The sequence below is a fragment of the Schizophyllum commune genome, assembly GCF_000143185.2.
Source record: "Schizophyllum commune H4-8 unplaced genomic scaffold SCHCOscaffold_1, whole genome shotgun sequence".
NCBI classification, from domain to species: domain Eukaryota; kingdom Fungi; phylum Basidiomycota; class Agaricomycetes; order Agaricales; family Schizophyllaceae; genus Schizophyllum; species Schizophyllum commune.
In genome coordinates, this window is record NW_026089538.1 from 427,323 (window position 1) to 441,915 (window position 14,593).

Sequence of the window (14,593 nt, forward strand, 5' to 3'; positions counted from 1 at the left end):
CACTGGTGAGTCAACTGACCGATTCTGCACTCATCTTTGAACAATCACATCACGTACAGTGGGTGCGTGTGAGCCATGGTTAATGTTGTCGTGCGACCATCGATAGAAGGGCCTCTCAGGCTACAGCCTCGAGATCGAGCGACACTGTTTAAGGTGTGAGCGCTCGACTTCGCGTGTCTCGTACTCCCTCTTCGCCGCTCAACTCGACCTCTACCCTCTCACTACCATGGAAGTTGCTGGACTTGTCATCGGCGCTACTTCTATCCTCGCGCTATGGGAGACGTGCGTGCAAGGTGAGCATCGTGTAGTCCCCAACGAACCTCCGCTGAACGACCTCATGAGTTTTCGACATCGTCGTGTCGGGGCAGAACTACGGCATGGACAGCGAAATCGCGCGCGTCAAACTCGAAGTCGAGCGCGTCCGCCTCCTTATGTGGGGTCAGGCCGTCGGCCTTTCCAGTGTGCGGTTGCCGGAGGAGGGCGCCACGTCTCCAGGTCCGTGTCACCCACGATTGGGCAGGCCGGAAGTGAGCGATGCGGTCGTGCGAATTTTGGGTTGCATCCACCATCTGTTCAAGGACACGGACGCGCTGCAGTGTCGTTATGGATTACAGAGAACCTCGGGTCGTTCCTCGGTCTCGGCTGTGCTCGACATCTCGCCCGAAAACAATGCGTCGTCAGCGACTATCCTGGAATCGGTCTTCAAGAAAGCATACGCAAGCCTGCAGAGGTCGTCTCGGCGTAACAACAGGATCACGACATTCAGAAAGGTTCGTCTGGATATTGTGTCCCGTGGCGTGCTTTACCCTTACATCTGGCTCAGCGCGCGTATTGGGCTATTCTTGATAAGACGAAGTTCAGCCTGCTCGTGCAGGAGATCCGTGCGTTCAACGACAGTTTGAGCGCGCTCTTCCCGGACGCGTCAATCGAGACACAGGACAGCTTGCGCCGGGATATAGAAGCAAGCGACGAGATCGCATCCTTGCGTCTGCTGCAACAAGCCTCCGCCAACGATTATGTGGAGCTCTCGGACACAGCGAGCGAGCGCGTGAGCTTGCTGGAGGAGCGCGCATCTCTGGCCGAATCAGAGATCCCCCCGGTCCGAGTCGTCTTCGATCCTGAGACGTTCACCATCAGGACTATCAGGCCCGCACCACCCGAGCGCATAGCGCCCATTCTCGAGGCATCGCCGACGGAGCGAAGCGACGAAGAGGTGTACGGCGCGGAAGATAATACGAGATGGCACGTGCTCTTCCGTGACGAGAGAGATCGTGGCGTTCAAGCGCTGGAGAGGCATGTCCTAGAAGCGCATAAGGTAGTGGACTGGTTTATCAGCTTCCTCCTTGTCAAGTGCGTAACTCCTTGCAGCCGCGGCCTTCTGTCCTCTAACCATGAACGCATTTGCAGGATCAACACCCTGTCTCTCGTCGAACACAAGATGCAATCGCTCGCCAAACAGTTCGTTGAGCCGGACATCAGGTGAGTTTCTCAGGTGCTGTCACTGTCAGTGGTGCAACTCGTAACGTATTCAGTGGGCATTCTCGTCCGCTTTGTAGTATCCTTCTAGACGGCATTAACAACGAAGCGGCGGCACAAGCTCCCCTTCTCGAGTCCTTCAGCGCCTGCCTCGCGGCTGCCAACGAACTGAAGGAGCGCTACGTTGGCTTTCAAAGCAAGTTCGCACACCTGCAAGCCGAGACGCGCGCGAAGCAGAAGGCGGACTTCAGGCTGGCCAAAGCAAGGGAAGCGTATGAGTCCGCTAGATATCAGATTGCGACACTTTCCCGGAAGATGAAGCATCGGGACGTGCGAGGGCGACTGCGGACCATCCAGAGCGAGCTGTCGCAAGCCCACCAGCAGCTGAATACAGCCGAGACCACGCTAAGCGAGCGAACTGCAACGTACGATGCGGCTGCGCGTCGCTGGGAGGGAGTTTGGCGCGAGACCTGCGACAGGGGGCAGAAGCTAGAGCAGGATCGGCTGAATCTCGCGAAGGATCTGGGTTCGAGATGCGACCTTCAGGCATTAGAGGTGAGCTTGGATAGTTTTCCACAAGCATGTCGTTATTGAGTCATGCAGAGCTACCACTCCCTATCCGTTTTCATCTTCTCCATACATACTGTCCATGACACCCTCGCGTTGGGGAAAGCCTTCCGAGCGAGGGTGGACGTGGATGAGGAGGCTGGTAATCATCCACCGGCGGCACCATCCGCGTTGTACGATGGCCCAAAACACGACTACGAGTATCAGGGTACAACCTGGTATCGCGAGCCTAATGTCCTTGCGTGGGCAAAGTACTACGACATGGATGGGACCGACCCCGCAGGTGCCGTATACTTCCATCACGTCCCCGGGGTCAGCGATGGGGATGAACACTCCGAAGCATCCTCGATGCACGATAGGAGGACGCCAAGTCCATCGCGTGAACCACCGCCTCAGGCCTTAAGGAGCGCACCGCACTTGCCGCCCGCGTATCATGCACAGACCAACGAGAGGTCGTCCTTCGCCAGCGACAACACGTCTGTCGGAGACGAGCCGGAGTCACCGCTACCTGCAGGCCTTTACCATGCGCTGTTCGACTTCCAGGCGGAGAACTCCCTCGAGCAGTCTCTTGCCGCCGGGGATGTCGTTAACGTCGTCGAAGGCTCAGGTGGCTACGGCTGGGCTGTCATAACGCGCGCAGACATGTCTGACCCCGCGAGCGAGTACGCGCTCGTTCCTCGGGCGTTCCTGCTACCTGTACAGGTTCCATCGCTCAGCGACTGCTCTCGTGTGTCCCAGGCCACTGCAGAGGATGAATCTGGCGAGGATGTATCTGTACCCAACAAGCTGGAACGCGAGCGTTTGAACACCTTGCCGACCACACGGTCCGTAGAAGCCTCGGGAGTATGGACCTCCGAAGGATGGGATGCTCCTCCGTCCTACGATTTAGCAACCGACATCCATGCTATGTAGACAGGCATGGTCCTTCTCATTGAACATGCCTCAGAGGTGTATCACTTGCGATGTATCAATATTGGCCCGATACCGTTCTTTGCTTCACACGACAGGCGAGGTCGTATTCAGCGACAGCTTCGGTAGCATACTAAATTCTTCCACGAGTGTTCGTTTGCAGCTGGTCCGCGCGCAACCTATAACGAATATAGCATGTTTATTCTTGGTCTCCTCCGACTGGCAGAACATGCGAGACGTCGGGGTACCGTTGGCCCAGCCCCGACAGGAGTGTCTATTCACAGGTAGGGCATACAATATTTAAGGAGGAGACAGTAGAGAGTTAACGGTATACCTATCCACATCAAGTACGTCGAGCTATCGAAGCTCATTCATAAAAGACCCAGACCGCGGGCGTCCACTGAGAGCACCGACTACGGGCATCTACCCCGCATCCACCAAGCGCAAGCGTTCACCGCCGACGACCGAACCACCAACAGTCATTGACTACAGGACGCCGCAAGCAGTCATTACGTCGACCAGCGAGACATGCAGACGGGGAAGCGAGTGATACCAGAAAGAGGAAAGCAAGAGAGCAACGACACCTCGACGCTCAACATCAACAGCGAGCGCATAAGGGATCGAGGTCTAGCAGCACTTGTTGCCCTGTGGTGTGGGGTCGACGGTTGCGCTCACGGTGACGCTGGAGTTCGGCGGCTCAATGGGGTTCGCGGAGGACTCGAGTGATTTGCTGGAGACGATGCGGTAGATGTCTGCAGCAACCTGAGTCTCCGCGAACACCACATAAGAAAGAACAGACGTACCCGTCAAGATGGTCTGGAAAGCCGACTCGACATTCGACGCATCCAATGCGGACGTCTCGATGAAGGAGAGGTTATTCTCCGCTGCGGCAGCCGTCAGACAGGTCAACACGGGATCAAGAGACACCCGCACCAGCGAACGACTTTGCCTCGTCGGTGGGTACGGCGCGCAAATGCTTCAAATCGCTCTTATTGCCAACGAGCATGATGACGATGTTTGAGTCGGCGTGGTCGCGTAGCTCCTTCAGCCACCGTGTTACGTTCACGTATGTTGCGTGCTTTGCGATGTCGTAGACGAGGAGGGCGCCAACGGCGCCGCGGTAGTAGCTGGTGTACAGAGGATGGTAGGGTAAGTAGGGAAGTAGCAAGGGACTGGACGGAAGTACTGCTCACGCAGAGGTGATGGCGCGGTAACGCTCTTGACCGGCTGGCAAAGGACAAGACGGTCAGTACACCGTCGCCAGTCATTGCGCGAGGCACGCACCTGTATCCCAAATCTGAGCCTTTACGGTCTTGCCGTCAACGCTGATGGATCGTGTCGCAAACTCCACGCCAATGGTCGACTTCGATTCCAGGTTGAATTCATTCCTCGTGAATCGCGAGAGAACTAGCACCAAGCGCGTCAATTACATCTCAATGGAGGTCCACATGTATACTAACGATTGCTGCATACTAGTCAGAGGGAAAGTACGCGAACAACGAGTTGTAAAGCTCACGATTTGCCGACACCGGAGTCTCCAATAAGGACGACCTGTGTACGCATTCAATCCCCGAAACTTGGGACAAGAATTCGCCAAGCCCTAACCTTGAAGAGATAGTCGTAGTTGCTGCCGTCGGCCATGGCGGTATGAGGAGAGAACGTGAGGCGAGGGTGGAGGACGTGGGCGGAGACAGCGGAGGTGTTTGGACGCCACACGAGCCCGAATTCGGCGCGAAGGGAGGACGTGGACGCCACGTGGAAGTTGAACAAGGCCGGGCGCTTCTTGAATTCAACGTTGTTCTCGGCTTCGTCGTTCATTGCGATAGCTCGAGTTCCCAAGAATGATACACCAGTGCCAGCTCATTCGAAGGCCGATAGGATGAACTTGCACCTGTACTAGCTTCAATGGTAACTTTAGCCTCCTTCTGATTCGAATCCCATTGTTACGGGCGAAGCGACAAGGTTCACGCAGGACTTGTGAAGGCGATGAGCTTATTTACTACTCAAATCTAGGGCTGTGTGTCTTCAGCATCTCGACACGCAGAATTACTGATGATGCAGGCGCCAGCGAAATCGTAGTGATAATCAGTCTCTTCACTGACTCTTACTCTCCGCCTTCATGCCGACGATAAGCAGCTTATCTTCTTGAGCCAATGTCACGCCCCCTTCACAGCCCCCGAATATACACCCTGAAGGTAGGGACCTTACGCAGGCGGCTGAGGACGTCCGACAACATGCGGACTCGGCTTCGGCGCCAGTCCGACAATTTTCACCATGAGGAAGCCTGCTCTTTGCTGTAGACGACGATCATGGCGAAGGACGGGCTGCAGCTATCGCGCGAGCCGTCGATTGAGGATCAGGCGACGCGTCTCTCATTCAAGAAGCTACTCATCATCTTCCTCGGCCTCGGATCCGCGTGAGCGTCCACCTTGCCTGATCGGGATTCGAGCTCATTGTAGGGTGGTCGTGTGCAGGATCTTTCTGTCCTTTCTAGACACGACATCTGTTACGACTGCCTTGCCGAAGGTGAGCACGCACGAAATGGCATGCGAGGGACAGCTACTTATCCTATACGATTATAGATCGCGACCGACATACATGCTGGGCAATCCATCACTTGGGTCGGAACCTCTTACCTGGTTGCGACAACGTCCTTCCAAATCATATACGGCCGGCTATCGTACGTGGCGGCCTTCTGCGTTGTGTTCGACCCGTTCATCCTCGTTGCAGAGATATTTTTGGACGGAAAGCGCTCCTCATGTCTGCGCTTTTCATCTTCGCCGTGGGTGACTTGCTTTGCGGGTTTGCGAAGACCCCGGTGCAGCTATACGTCTTCCGCGCGATTGCTGGCATCGGCGGTGGAGGGTAAATTGCTCTCCCTTGAGCGTCTACTGCATGCTTATCGTCGTCGTCCTTCCGTCAGGATTGGCACCCTGTCTATGATCGTCATGTCCGATGTGACAAGCCTTCGAGAGCGAGGAAAATGGCAGGGCTACATTGCGGGCTCTGTTGCACTCGGTTCTGCCGTCGTAAGTCTGGCCTTTACCTCAACCAGCCTGCCAGCTCAATTACGCCGTCAGGGCCCCTTCGTAGGCGCGGCGTTGGCGCAACAGGCGTCCTGGCGCTACGTATTCTGGCTGCCGGTCCCGTGCACCGTCATCTCGGCCATCATCATATATCTCTATATCCCGTGTGTATCTCTTCGCTTGCAAATTCTGCCCGTCTGACGCAGATACAGGTTGAAAGCGGTTTCGGGGAACTACCGCGAAAAGCTATGGAAAATCGATTACTTGGGGAGCTTCCTATCCCTCGCTGGTAACATCTTCCTGCTCGTACCCATATCTGCGGGCGGGTCCACTTTCCCTTGGAAGTCTGGTGTGAGTTTCTTTCATTGAACACGGGTTGCCAGTAATGCTGACCGATGTAGGTTGTGATTGGCCTTTTATGTGCCGGCGGCGTCGTCTGGGGTCTCTTCGCCGTAGTGGAATGGAAGTTCTGCAGGCTTCCTGTCATGCCCTGTACGCGATCGACTTCGTTCCAAGAGATCGCAACCCGCTCATCCCTTACTCTTTCTGGCAGTACGACTCTTCACCTACCGCACGACCTGTCTCGTCTTTTGCATGAACCTATTCTACGGTATGGTATACTGTAAGTCCTCGCTCTGAATCCCTTTCCGCCATCCCACTCATCCGTCCCCAGACGGCAACATCTACTTCCTCCCCATCTACTATCAGAAATTCCGCGGCTTCAGCGAACTGAAGTCTGCTGCCCTCCTCCTCCCCCTCCTCCTCATCCAGTCCGTCTCCGGCGTGCTCAACGGGCAGGTCACGATGTACACGGGCGGCGTGAAGCCGCAAATCCTCGTCGGCTTCTCGCTGTGGTTGATCGGGAGCGGGTTGCAGTCCACGTTTAGGCGGACGACGAGTATCGGGAAGATCATTGGGATTCTGTTGATTCAGGGCATTGGGACTGGCGGTATCCTGCAGACGAGTACGTGGAAAATGCGATCGAGCTGTGAGTGACTTCTGACGAGGATCATAGCCCTCGTTGCTGCGCAGGCCGCTGCGCCTGGCAAGGACCGCGCCGTCGTGACCGGCACTCGCAACTTCTTCCGTACCATGGGTGGCGCGTATGTGCTTTGACCTTTCTTTCCCCACCTATCTCTCACACGATGCCCTCCAGCTTCGGCGTCGCCATCAGCAATGCCATCCTCAATAACATCATCTCGGACGAGCTCCCCGCCGCCCTGCCGTCCGACATCCGGGACTCCCTACTCGCAGGAGGGTCGATCGACCTCCCAGACAGCCTCCCCTCGGACGTCGCGGAAGGCGTCTACGCCGCGTTCGGGCACGGCTTGCATATGGTCTACGTGTACTATATACCGCTGATAGCGGTTTGCTTGGTCATGTCGTTGTTCTTGAAGGTCGGTATCATGATGCTGTATCGCTCGCGCGGTCGTGCTGATCAGCTACTGCAGGACTTCGGTCTCCCAGATGTCATGGCAGAGAAAGTGGCAGCTGGCGCCATAACGCCCGCGATCACGGAGCCTCCGACCGCCGTGCCCAGCACCACGGACTTGACGGCTGAGCCGAAGTCGCCTGCAGGTCTGGAGAGTGGGCTGACCATGGCGACGACATCGCTAAAAGAGAAGTGCGACTCGGATAGCATGGAAGCGGAAGCTCCTGTAGAGGCAACAAGTCGTCGACTTCCCGAGGATCGTGTGTAGTTGGATATAGGTCGCGCGAGCTGGAGTCATAAATGTTTTCATAGATTGTCATAGATTTAGAGGTTCCATGTTTGGTGTATACATGATTGTTCTTACATGCGACGGCTGGAAGTGCTCCATCTCGGATTGGCTTAAAGGAGCTGAATCGGGGTTTGATCCGGTACTTCTCCGTCAAGCGGCTCCAAACATTTTGTCACACTCCTCCTGCTGCGCCGGCCACCCCTTCACGTCCAGTGATTATCGAGCAATCTATGTTCCGACTATGATGATTGGTGGCTGAGATGAACGGTGCGACGTCCCCTTCGAACTTCCGCGCCGCGCCCAAGGATGCAGTGGCCTTTCGATGGCATGCGATACGCGCCTACGTACCGGCTATCCTAGCATGTAAGGTGTCAAGGCTTCCGAGTATTGTGGCGCCGAAGGTTGGCTCCTAGGATACTAATGAATTACGAGTATCCGACTACCTTCACCAGGTTTTTGAGCCGGATTCTGACTCCAAGGCGCGTGGGGATCGTATGCATAAGGAAGCATGTACAACTGGGTAATACGGGCTTGCCTGGTAAGCCGCTCGACGGGCGTCATGTAGCAAATTAGGACTCTCTAACTGTCTTGCAGAAATCCTATTGCGCAACTTCTTTCGCCGTCCTGCCTTCGCTTGAGGCCTCGGATAATGCTACACATTAAGGGCAACATCGACATCGTAAGGAACCTATTGATCACCATAAATTTCCTCGAGGCTCATGCAGAGACCATGCTAATCCAGAGGGATTGCCCTGTACCAGGGTCGAACACGACAAGCACGGGATGAACGCGTTTGGTCGCCGTCCGAGCCATTTAACGGCCGCTCTCGCTATAGCTCATGGGATAGTCCTAGGGTTTAGAACTTGGAAACAACAATCAGATAGGGCGTGGTGCGATAGGTGCAAGACGTCGACGTCACCCCAACATCTAGGACTCCCGATATAAAAGGCGCTGTGAAGGAAGTCAGTCGTACAGCACCATTGCCCGTACCCAGTTCTCACTGTCAGACACACAAGCACACTGATATTTGTGCCTCGTTTTCACCATGCCTCATGTGCACCTGCCCTTTCACCACCACCATCACCACCACAAAGATTCAGCATGCCAACACGAATCTGCCAATACCGCTGATCCTGCCACTAGGTCTTCACAGGAAATCAGCGTGCGTGGTATCGATACAAATCCGCGACCGAAACCTGACGGCTTCTGCAGAGCGAGGATGGGCAGTCGGTCTATTCCGCCTTCAAAAACAAGCGCTCCTCTTGGCACAGCATGTATCACAAGTTCTCTTTCCACCGTACTGAAGATTGCCCCAAAGGCGTGCACGCTATTTCGCGCGAGTCATGTGAAAAGTGGCTAACGACCCAACTAGAAGGCAAGATAGCGGACGGACCCTTACCGATCGCGACACAGTCTCAGGAAGGCAAGCAACAGAAAAGTATCGAAGACATTGCTTCACATTTTCGAGGGCGCATCTATCACTTCACCGATGACGCCCGTGTGCTCCTTAAGGCCTTGGACATTGTAGCCAAGATTCACCCTTACATCGACCGTAAGTACTGAGTTCAGTCGATGACTCGTCGGATACTTGAATTTTGAATGTAGTGGCGCTCCTCGCGTTCAAGGGCGTCATTGAACTCGAGCTCAAGCGTCAGGAGAACAACCAAAAGGTGCTGACGTTGTGTATCTCGATGATGGACATGCTTGCTGTGTTGGACCAGTCAGTCCTTCTCTCACCTGCCCGCATAACATCGCTGAATTCATCTGGATAGCTTGAATGGCGTCTCCCCATCTCAAGAGCTCCAGGATGCGGAAGAATCAGGTATTCGGGGCAAGCTCGCATCTCTACTTCAGGATATTTCCAGAGATATCACGGAGTGTGGCAACGCATGCGACGCATATGTGAAGAAGCGCATGATTGGTATGTACCTACGGCCTTGGCTCGATCATACCTTTCGTTGACGTCTCAATTCCAGTCCGAATTCTGAAGAGCTACTTCTACGAGCAGACTCTTGCGGAGTTCGCCGAGCGCTTCGAAATGAGGCGCAGGCAACTGAGCCTGCTGCTCGACGTCAAAAACTCGGAGGATCTCGATCGGACGAGAGGCGCTATCTACGAGAGCACCCAAATGATGCGTGAGCTCCTCGTTCGCCTTGACACTACGCGCGAGCTCGAAGCCAGAGCATTCATCAAACATCATGGCGGAGCGGGCCACTGCGAGAAGGACGAGGATGCCCTGGAAAGCCTTCTGCATATGGAGGGCGACATGATCATAATGGTAGGCAGCAAGACGGAGCGTCGAATGACTTTATCTTCTTTGAAAATGGAGCTATGTGGCGACTTGGAGAAGGGTTTGAAGGAGAACATGGAGCAATACGAATGGAAGTTGACGAAAGCCAAAGACGAGATAGTCAGTATGCAGTACTTCACTTTTCCGTTGTCACTCACTATAAGTACTCAGGTCAAAGCCTTGCAAAACATCGAGGATTCGATCATTCAGGAAAGCGCCAACGTCGTAGCGAAGCTGCGAGAAGGTCCTCATGAGCGGATTGACGATATGGTACGGGATATTTCATTGGGTGAGCGCCTCTTAGCTGATGGCTTGCAGGAAATCAAGACGCTTTGGCAGGAGATGGTGAAGTCACATCCTCCTATCTGCAAATTTGCAAACTGCCATACTCACGCGACTTACAGCACTGGCGCAACAGTGTCAAGTCCCAGTACTTCACGCTTGCCCTACGCGATCATCTCATTGAGAGGCTACACGGCGTATATGGTGGAAGACGCATCCACCCTGTGCGAGGCAACACTGTAATTCCTGACCCCTACGACGAAGGCTCGTCTAGTCTCCATACGTGGGGTCAAGCCCACGCCACTGATGGTGCCGCCTTCGCCGCGTCCGAGTCGGCAAAGAACAAGAACACTATCAGGAGCGATGAACAGTGGGCGATTGACGCGTTGACCATGCTGACTGTCCAACCCATCACTGAGGCGCTGGATGACGATGGCACGGGTTATGGTGAACTTCATCAAACAAGCCTCCTTCTTGCTTGCTTACTCTCTTCCAGTCAGCACATGGGAAGTCAATGCGTTCACTTCGTCTCGGCCAGACGACTGGAGGTCGGTCATCGATTCGGCCGTCCTTTCTGACGCTGATTACAGTTGTCTAGTCTGATGCGTTGGTTAATTTACTGGGGCGAAGGTCACCGTTTGGCCATCTTGTTATCCTCGCCGCCGGTTGATATCGTCATAGGGTGGTACTCGTCCCTACTTCATTACCGAACCAAGATCCTGCGGACCATGCAGAAGATGCATGAGCTCCTCGACGACCTGCATCCGGTGAACCGTGAGACGGTTGACTTCTATCTCAATCGTGCGGCCTTCCGCCGAATCGAACTGCTCATGCGTGGCCTTGACGTTTCGCGTCCATGCGCCCGAAGCAGAGTGCTTGCGCAGGTTCAAGAATTCACGGCTATGGAAGAGAGGCGCCTGGAAGAGCGGCTGGAGGAGGTGCACTTCGAGATTGACGACCACATCACGCTGGATATGGTGAAGGGTGACGGCCGTATTGAGCGGGTGAGTCAAATTTTGTTGAGATACGTAGTTCTGGCACGACACTCATACCCGATAGTACATATATCCTTTGCTCTACCTAATCCTTCGTCGCCACCTACGCTTCATCAAGCTGGGTGGAAAGTATGAGCTGAGTGCCCAGGAGCTGGTGCCGGCGATGGAATCCCTGCGGCAAGTGATGAAAGCGGCCGAAGAGCGTGCTCTGACGCTGAGCGGTGTGTCTGATATACTTGACGCAAGGATTTCAATGATCTGAATGCTCTTGAAGCTGTGTTTCGTCATTCACGAGAGCAGGGTCAAGCGCGACTGAACACCTACGCCTTCGGCATGGTCAATATATCCGGAACGCTTTCAATCCTCCTTACTGATATCTCGTTAGTTCCAGCACATCGCTTCCCAAGGAGAACATGGGGACAGTCGCCCAGAGGACAACCTCCTCCAGTTCTACTACGAAGGCACTTACGATGACGCGCTCAACAACGAACAATGCGATGCATTCGCCTCGGAGCTGGGTCTGAAAAGGGTGGTTGCGGATGCCGGTGTTCTTCCACCTACCAAGCATCAGTACGTTTGTGTGTCTTGAGAGGGGATGGGCGGCTGACCAAAACGCAACAGCAACGCCGTCTGCGACGCCTGCGACTGTTCCATTTCCGGCGAACGATACGCATGCCTGCAATGCGTCGAAGCTGGTCTGCGGACCCAGATCGACTTGTGCCACGAATGCATAACGCAGACGCCAACGTTCGGATATCTGGTGCACAAGAGCTCGCACACTCTCGTCAGGATCCCTTTCCATCTGCACGACAAGGACAAGAAGCTCGTCTACGACATGGCGCGAAAGGCGCTCGAGCATGTCCGGCGCGATGTCGAGAGCGAGTTCGAAATGTCGTCCAAATGGCTTGGGCGCAGCTACCGAGCGCATGGCAAGTCCAGCAAGGAGTCGCACGTTTGCCAGAGCGCTTCGTGCAGGCACACCATCACGTCGCCTTTCTGGTTCTGCGCGAGCTGCTATGCCAACAGTAAGTCAAGTATGCCCGTGGATTTGTTTGCGAAGACTAACCGATGATCGACAGGGCCGCAGAAGGGCGTCTTCGCCTGCAAGGAAACATGCATTACGTCGCACGCAGGCGACCATCCTAATCATATCTGGATCCTCGTCAAGGAGGAGGCGCTTCGTGGAGAGCCTTCGTTCCTGGAGCTACAGTTCAAGGCTCTAGAGCAGAACTTGGGTGACCGCATCAAGTTGCTCGAGCAGAAGCTGAGTGACGCTCTTACGCCCAATTAATTATCTGAAGCTCTCGAGAAGTCATCGGCCGATATGTTCGTTGTTGCTCTGTACTTGATAGCGATTTCATGTATATCTTCACTTACCTTGTATGATGCTCATGGAGACCTAAGCTTAATTATCCGAATACGCACCTCTATCTTCTCGTACTGAAAGCGCTCACTGGTCACCGTTCCATCAGCCTCAGGCGTCTAGTCTCGCAAGCCAGCCTACAGGTGTCGGTCAAGTGAGATGAAGGAGGTATATTGTAGTCACTGTGGCGACAAGAGCGTTAGGGCATTACACGGTACAGAAGCACGTATCTAGAATACAGATATCCAGACCAAAATGCGAGCGAGGGGAGCAGCGTATGTCCAGTCCTGGCACAGGTGTGTACGGTGTTCTTCGAGCGCACAAAGAGCTCGCTCGGACGGCTACAACCTGCTGAACAGCAAGGATCGCCGAGGACGGGATGTTCGTGAGGCATATGCAGCTTCCTCGTCTAGCGCATCGACATAACAGGACGGCACCGACTAGCAGCAGCCGTTGCTCTGCTTGGCGTTGGAGTCGAGGGAGGGGCCGACGCTGACGGTGTTGCCGGAGGGTGCTTCTATGGGGTTGGCGGACGACTCCAGAGTCCTGCTGGAGACTATCCGGTAGATGTCTGCGTGGGAAAGCGTACGTGAGCAACGGATGAGAGGGAGCTACAACATCACGCACCAGTCAAATTCGTCTCAAACGCCGAGTCGACATTCGAGGCGTCGAGCGCGGAGGTCTCAATGAACGACAGGCCGTTCTCCGCTATCATTGCCAGTCAGCCATGACTATCCCATGCGCTCATCGTCGCACCACGCACCCGCAAACGCGCGCGCCTCATCCGTGGGCACGGCCCGCAAGTGCTTGAGATCGCTCTTGTTGCCGACGAGCATGATGACGATGTTCGAGTCCGCGTGGTCGCGCAGCTCCTTCAGCCAGCGCTGCACGTTCTCGTACGAGCCGCGCTTCGAGATGTCGTACACGAGCAGCGCGCCGACGGCCCCGCGGTAGTAGCTGGATGGAGGGAGCGGCGTTCAGCGCATGGTTGGGGGATGGGATGGAGGGGAGGGAATGACGCACGCAGCGGTGATGGCGCGGTAGCGCTCCTGGCCAGCTTTAGCATCGTGTGAGTATGGTAGGAGTAGGGGAGTGGTCGACCTTCATACCAGTATCCCAGATCTGCGCCTTCAGGATCTTGCCCTCTACAGTGATTGAGCGCGTGGCGAACTCGACGCCGATGGTCGACTTGGTGTCCTGGCTGAACTCATTGCGCGTGAAACGCGAGAGAACTACGCCCAATCAGTCCTCCGACCTCCCTATCATTGAACGGAGCGCTTACGATTGCTATAGAAGAGGTCAATCAGTATGCATGCACGTTCCACTTGCAGTAAGACTCACGATTTTCCGACACCAGAGTCTCCAATGAGGACGATCTGGGGAGCAGTTCAATTGGGTGGTGGGCTGGGTAGGCAGCTCATCCCACCTTGAAGAGGTAGTCGTAGTTGCTGGTGTCGGCCATGGTCGTCGTCGGGGTCGTGGTACTTCCGCACGTTGCATTTCACATTGCCGAAGGCGCTCCCTTTGTTTGGCAGTAACTTCCGGGGAAAAGGCGCTTGGATCGGTCTATTGTCCTCATGTGCCCCATTCGGAAGGTATTGTTCTTGTTCGAGCATTCTCTTCGACAGAGTACACAGGCAAACATTGGAGCTCAAAGACTCTTGCATGTTCTAAGGAGGTATTGCATATATCGTAGTGAGCAGAAAGAACAAGGTCCAATCTCGAGGCGATGAACATGCCCACTGTGATGCATAGCAGATCCAGAAAATATGGCAAGACTTGAAGAAGGTGCGGCAGAAAGTGATGAGTTGTGAGTGTCAAGAAATACTATAGGCTCAGAGTTGTATACATCGCTTGCTGAGTACTTGATCGAGCGCTGCCAAGTCGGAGCAAGCGCTGACCAGCGGGTAGGCGGCCCGTCTTGCCCGGATCCTCAGAAGCGCGACGGTCCGGTGAGGTGCACG

The 14,593-nt window shown here is 54.9% G+C and overlaps 5 protein-coding genes across 5 annotated transcripts; 3 read left to right on the forward strand and 2 right to left on the reverse strand.

Moving 5' to 3' along the window:
* Positions 1 to 226: 226 nt before the first annotated feature.
* Positions 227 to 2,955, forward strand: SCHCODRAFT_02485722 (uncharacterized protein; the record flags this gene model as incomplete). The annotated part of the gene is made up of 6 exons (XM_003036235.2): positions 227 to 293; positions 343 to 770; positions 824 to 1,350; positions 1,408 to 1,479; positions 1,557 to 2,031; positions 2,080 to 2,955. The coding sequence occupies 6 exons, from the start codon at positions 227 to 229 to the stop codon at positions 2,953 to 2,955; spliced, it is 2,445 nt and encodes an 814-aa protein (XP_003036281.1).
* Positions 2,956 to 3,143: 188 nt separating this feature from the next.
* Positions 3,144 to 4,657, reverse strand: SCHCODRAFT_02604369 (GTPase). Its single transcript, XM_003035417.2, has 8 exons — positions 4,558 to 4,657; positions 4,469 to 4,503; positions 4,413 to 4,417; positions 4,237 to 4,359; positions 4,146 to 4,179; positions 3,886 to 4,079; positions 3,756 to 3,836; positions 3,144 to 3,704 (listed from the first exon to the last, which is right to left on the reverse strand). The coding sequence occupies exons 1-8, from the start codon at positions 4,591 to 4,593 to the stop codon at positions 3,580 to 3,582; spliced, it is 633 nt and encodes a 210-aa protein (XP_003035463.1). The 5' UTR covers positions 4,594 to 4,657; the 3' UTR covers positions 3,144 to 3,579.
* A 581-nt stretch (positions 4,658 to 5,238) lies between these two features.
* SCHCODRAFT_02559925 (MFS general substrate transporter) lies at positions 5,239 to 7,779 on the forward strand. Its single transcript, XM_050343753.1, has 13 exons — positions 5,239 to 5,368; positions 5,427 to 5,478; positions 5,535 to 5,632; positions 5,683 to 5,817; positions 5,876 to 5,981; positions 6,033 to 6,142; positions 6,191 to 6,329; positions 6,380 to 6,470; positions 6,532 to 6,600; positions 6,652 to 6,942; positions 6,994 to 7,081; positions 7,135 to 7,375; positions 7,430 to 7,779. Exons 1-13 carry the CDS (start codon positions 5,262 to 5,264, stop codon positions 7,676 to 7,678), a joined length of 1,776 nt encoding a protein of 591 aa, XP_050202634.1. The 5' UTR covers positions 5,239 to 5,261; the 3' UTR covers positions 7,679 to 7,779.
* Positions 7,780 to 8,744: 965 nt separating this feature from the next.
* SCHCODRAFT_02660832 (uncharacterized protein) lies at positions 8,745 to 12,557 on the forward strand (the record flags this gene model as incomplete). Its single annotated transcript, XM_003036233.2, has 15 exons — positions 8,745 to 8,861; positions 8,912 to 9,251; positions 9,305 to 9,419; positions 9,472 to 9,620; positions 9,676 to 10,109; positions 10,161 to 10,259; positions 10,308 to 10,334; positions 10,394 to 10,718; positions 10,768 to 10,819; positions 10,870 to 11,275; positions 11,331 to 11,487; positions 11,541 to 11,602; positions 11,652 to 11,836; positions 11,888 to 12,291; positions 12,346 to 12,557. The coding sequence occupies 15 exons, from the start codon at positions 8,745 to 8,747 to the stop codon at positions 12,555 to 12,557; spliced, it is 3,084 nt and encodes a 1,027-aa protein (XP_003036279.1).
* A 227-nt stretch (positions 12,558 to 12,784) lies between these two features.
* SCHCODRAFT_02604374 (ras-domain-containing protein) lies at positions 12,785 to 14,104 on the reverse strand. The gene is made up of 8 exons (XM_003035416.2): positions 14,056 to 14,104; positions 13,971 to 14,005; positions 13,912 to 13,916; positions 13,739 to 13,861; positions 13,653 to 13,686; positions 13,393 to 13,586; positions 13,257 to 13,337; positions 12,785 to 13,200 (listed from the first exon to the last, which is right to left on the reverse strand). Exons 1-8 carry the CDS (start codon positions 14,089 to 14,091, stop codon positions 13,070 to 13,072), a joined length of 639 nt encoding a protein of 212 aa, XP_003035462.1. The 5' UTR covers positions 14,092 to 14,104; the 3' UTR covers positions 12,785 to 13,069.
* Positions 14,105 to 14,593: the final 489 nt, after the last annotated feature.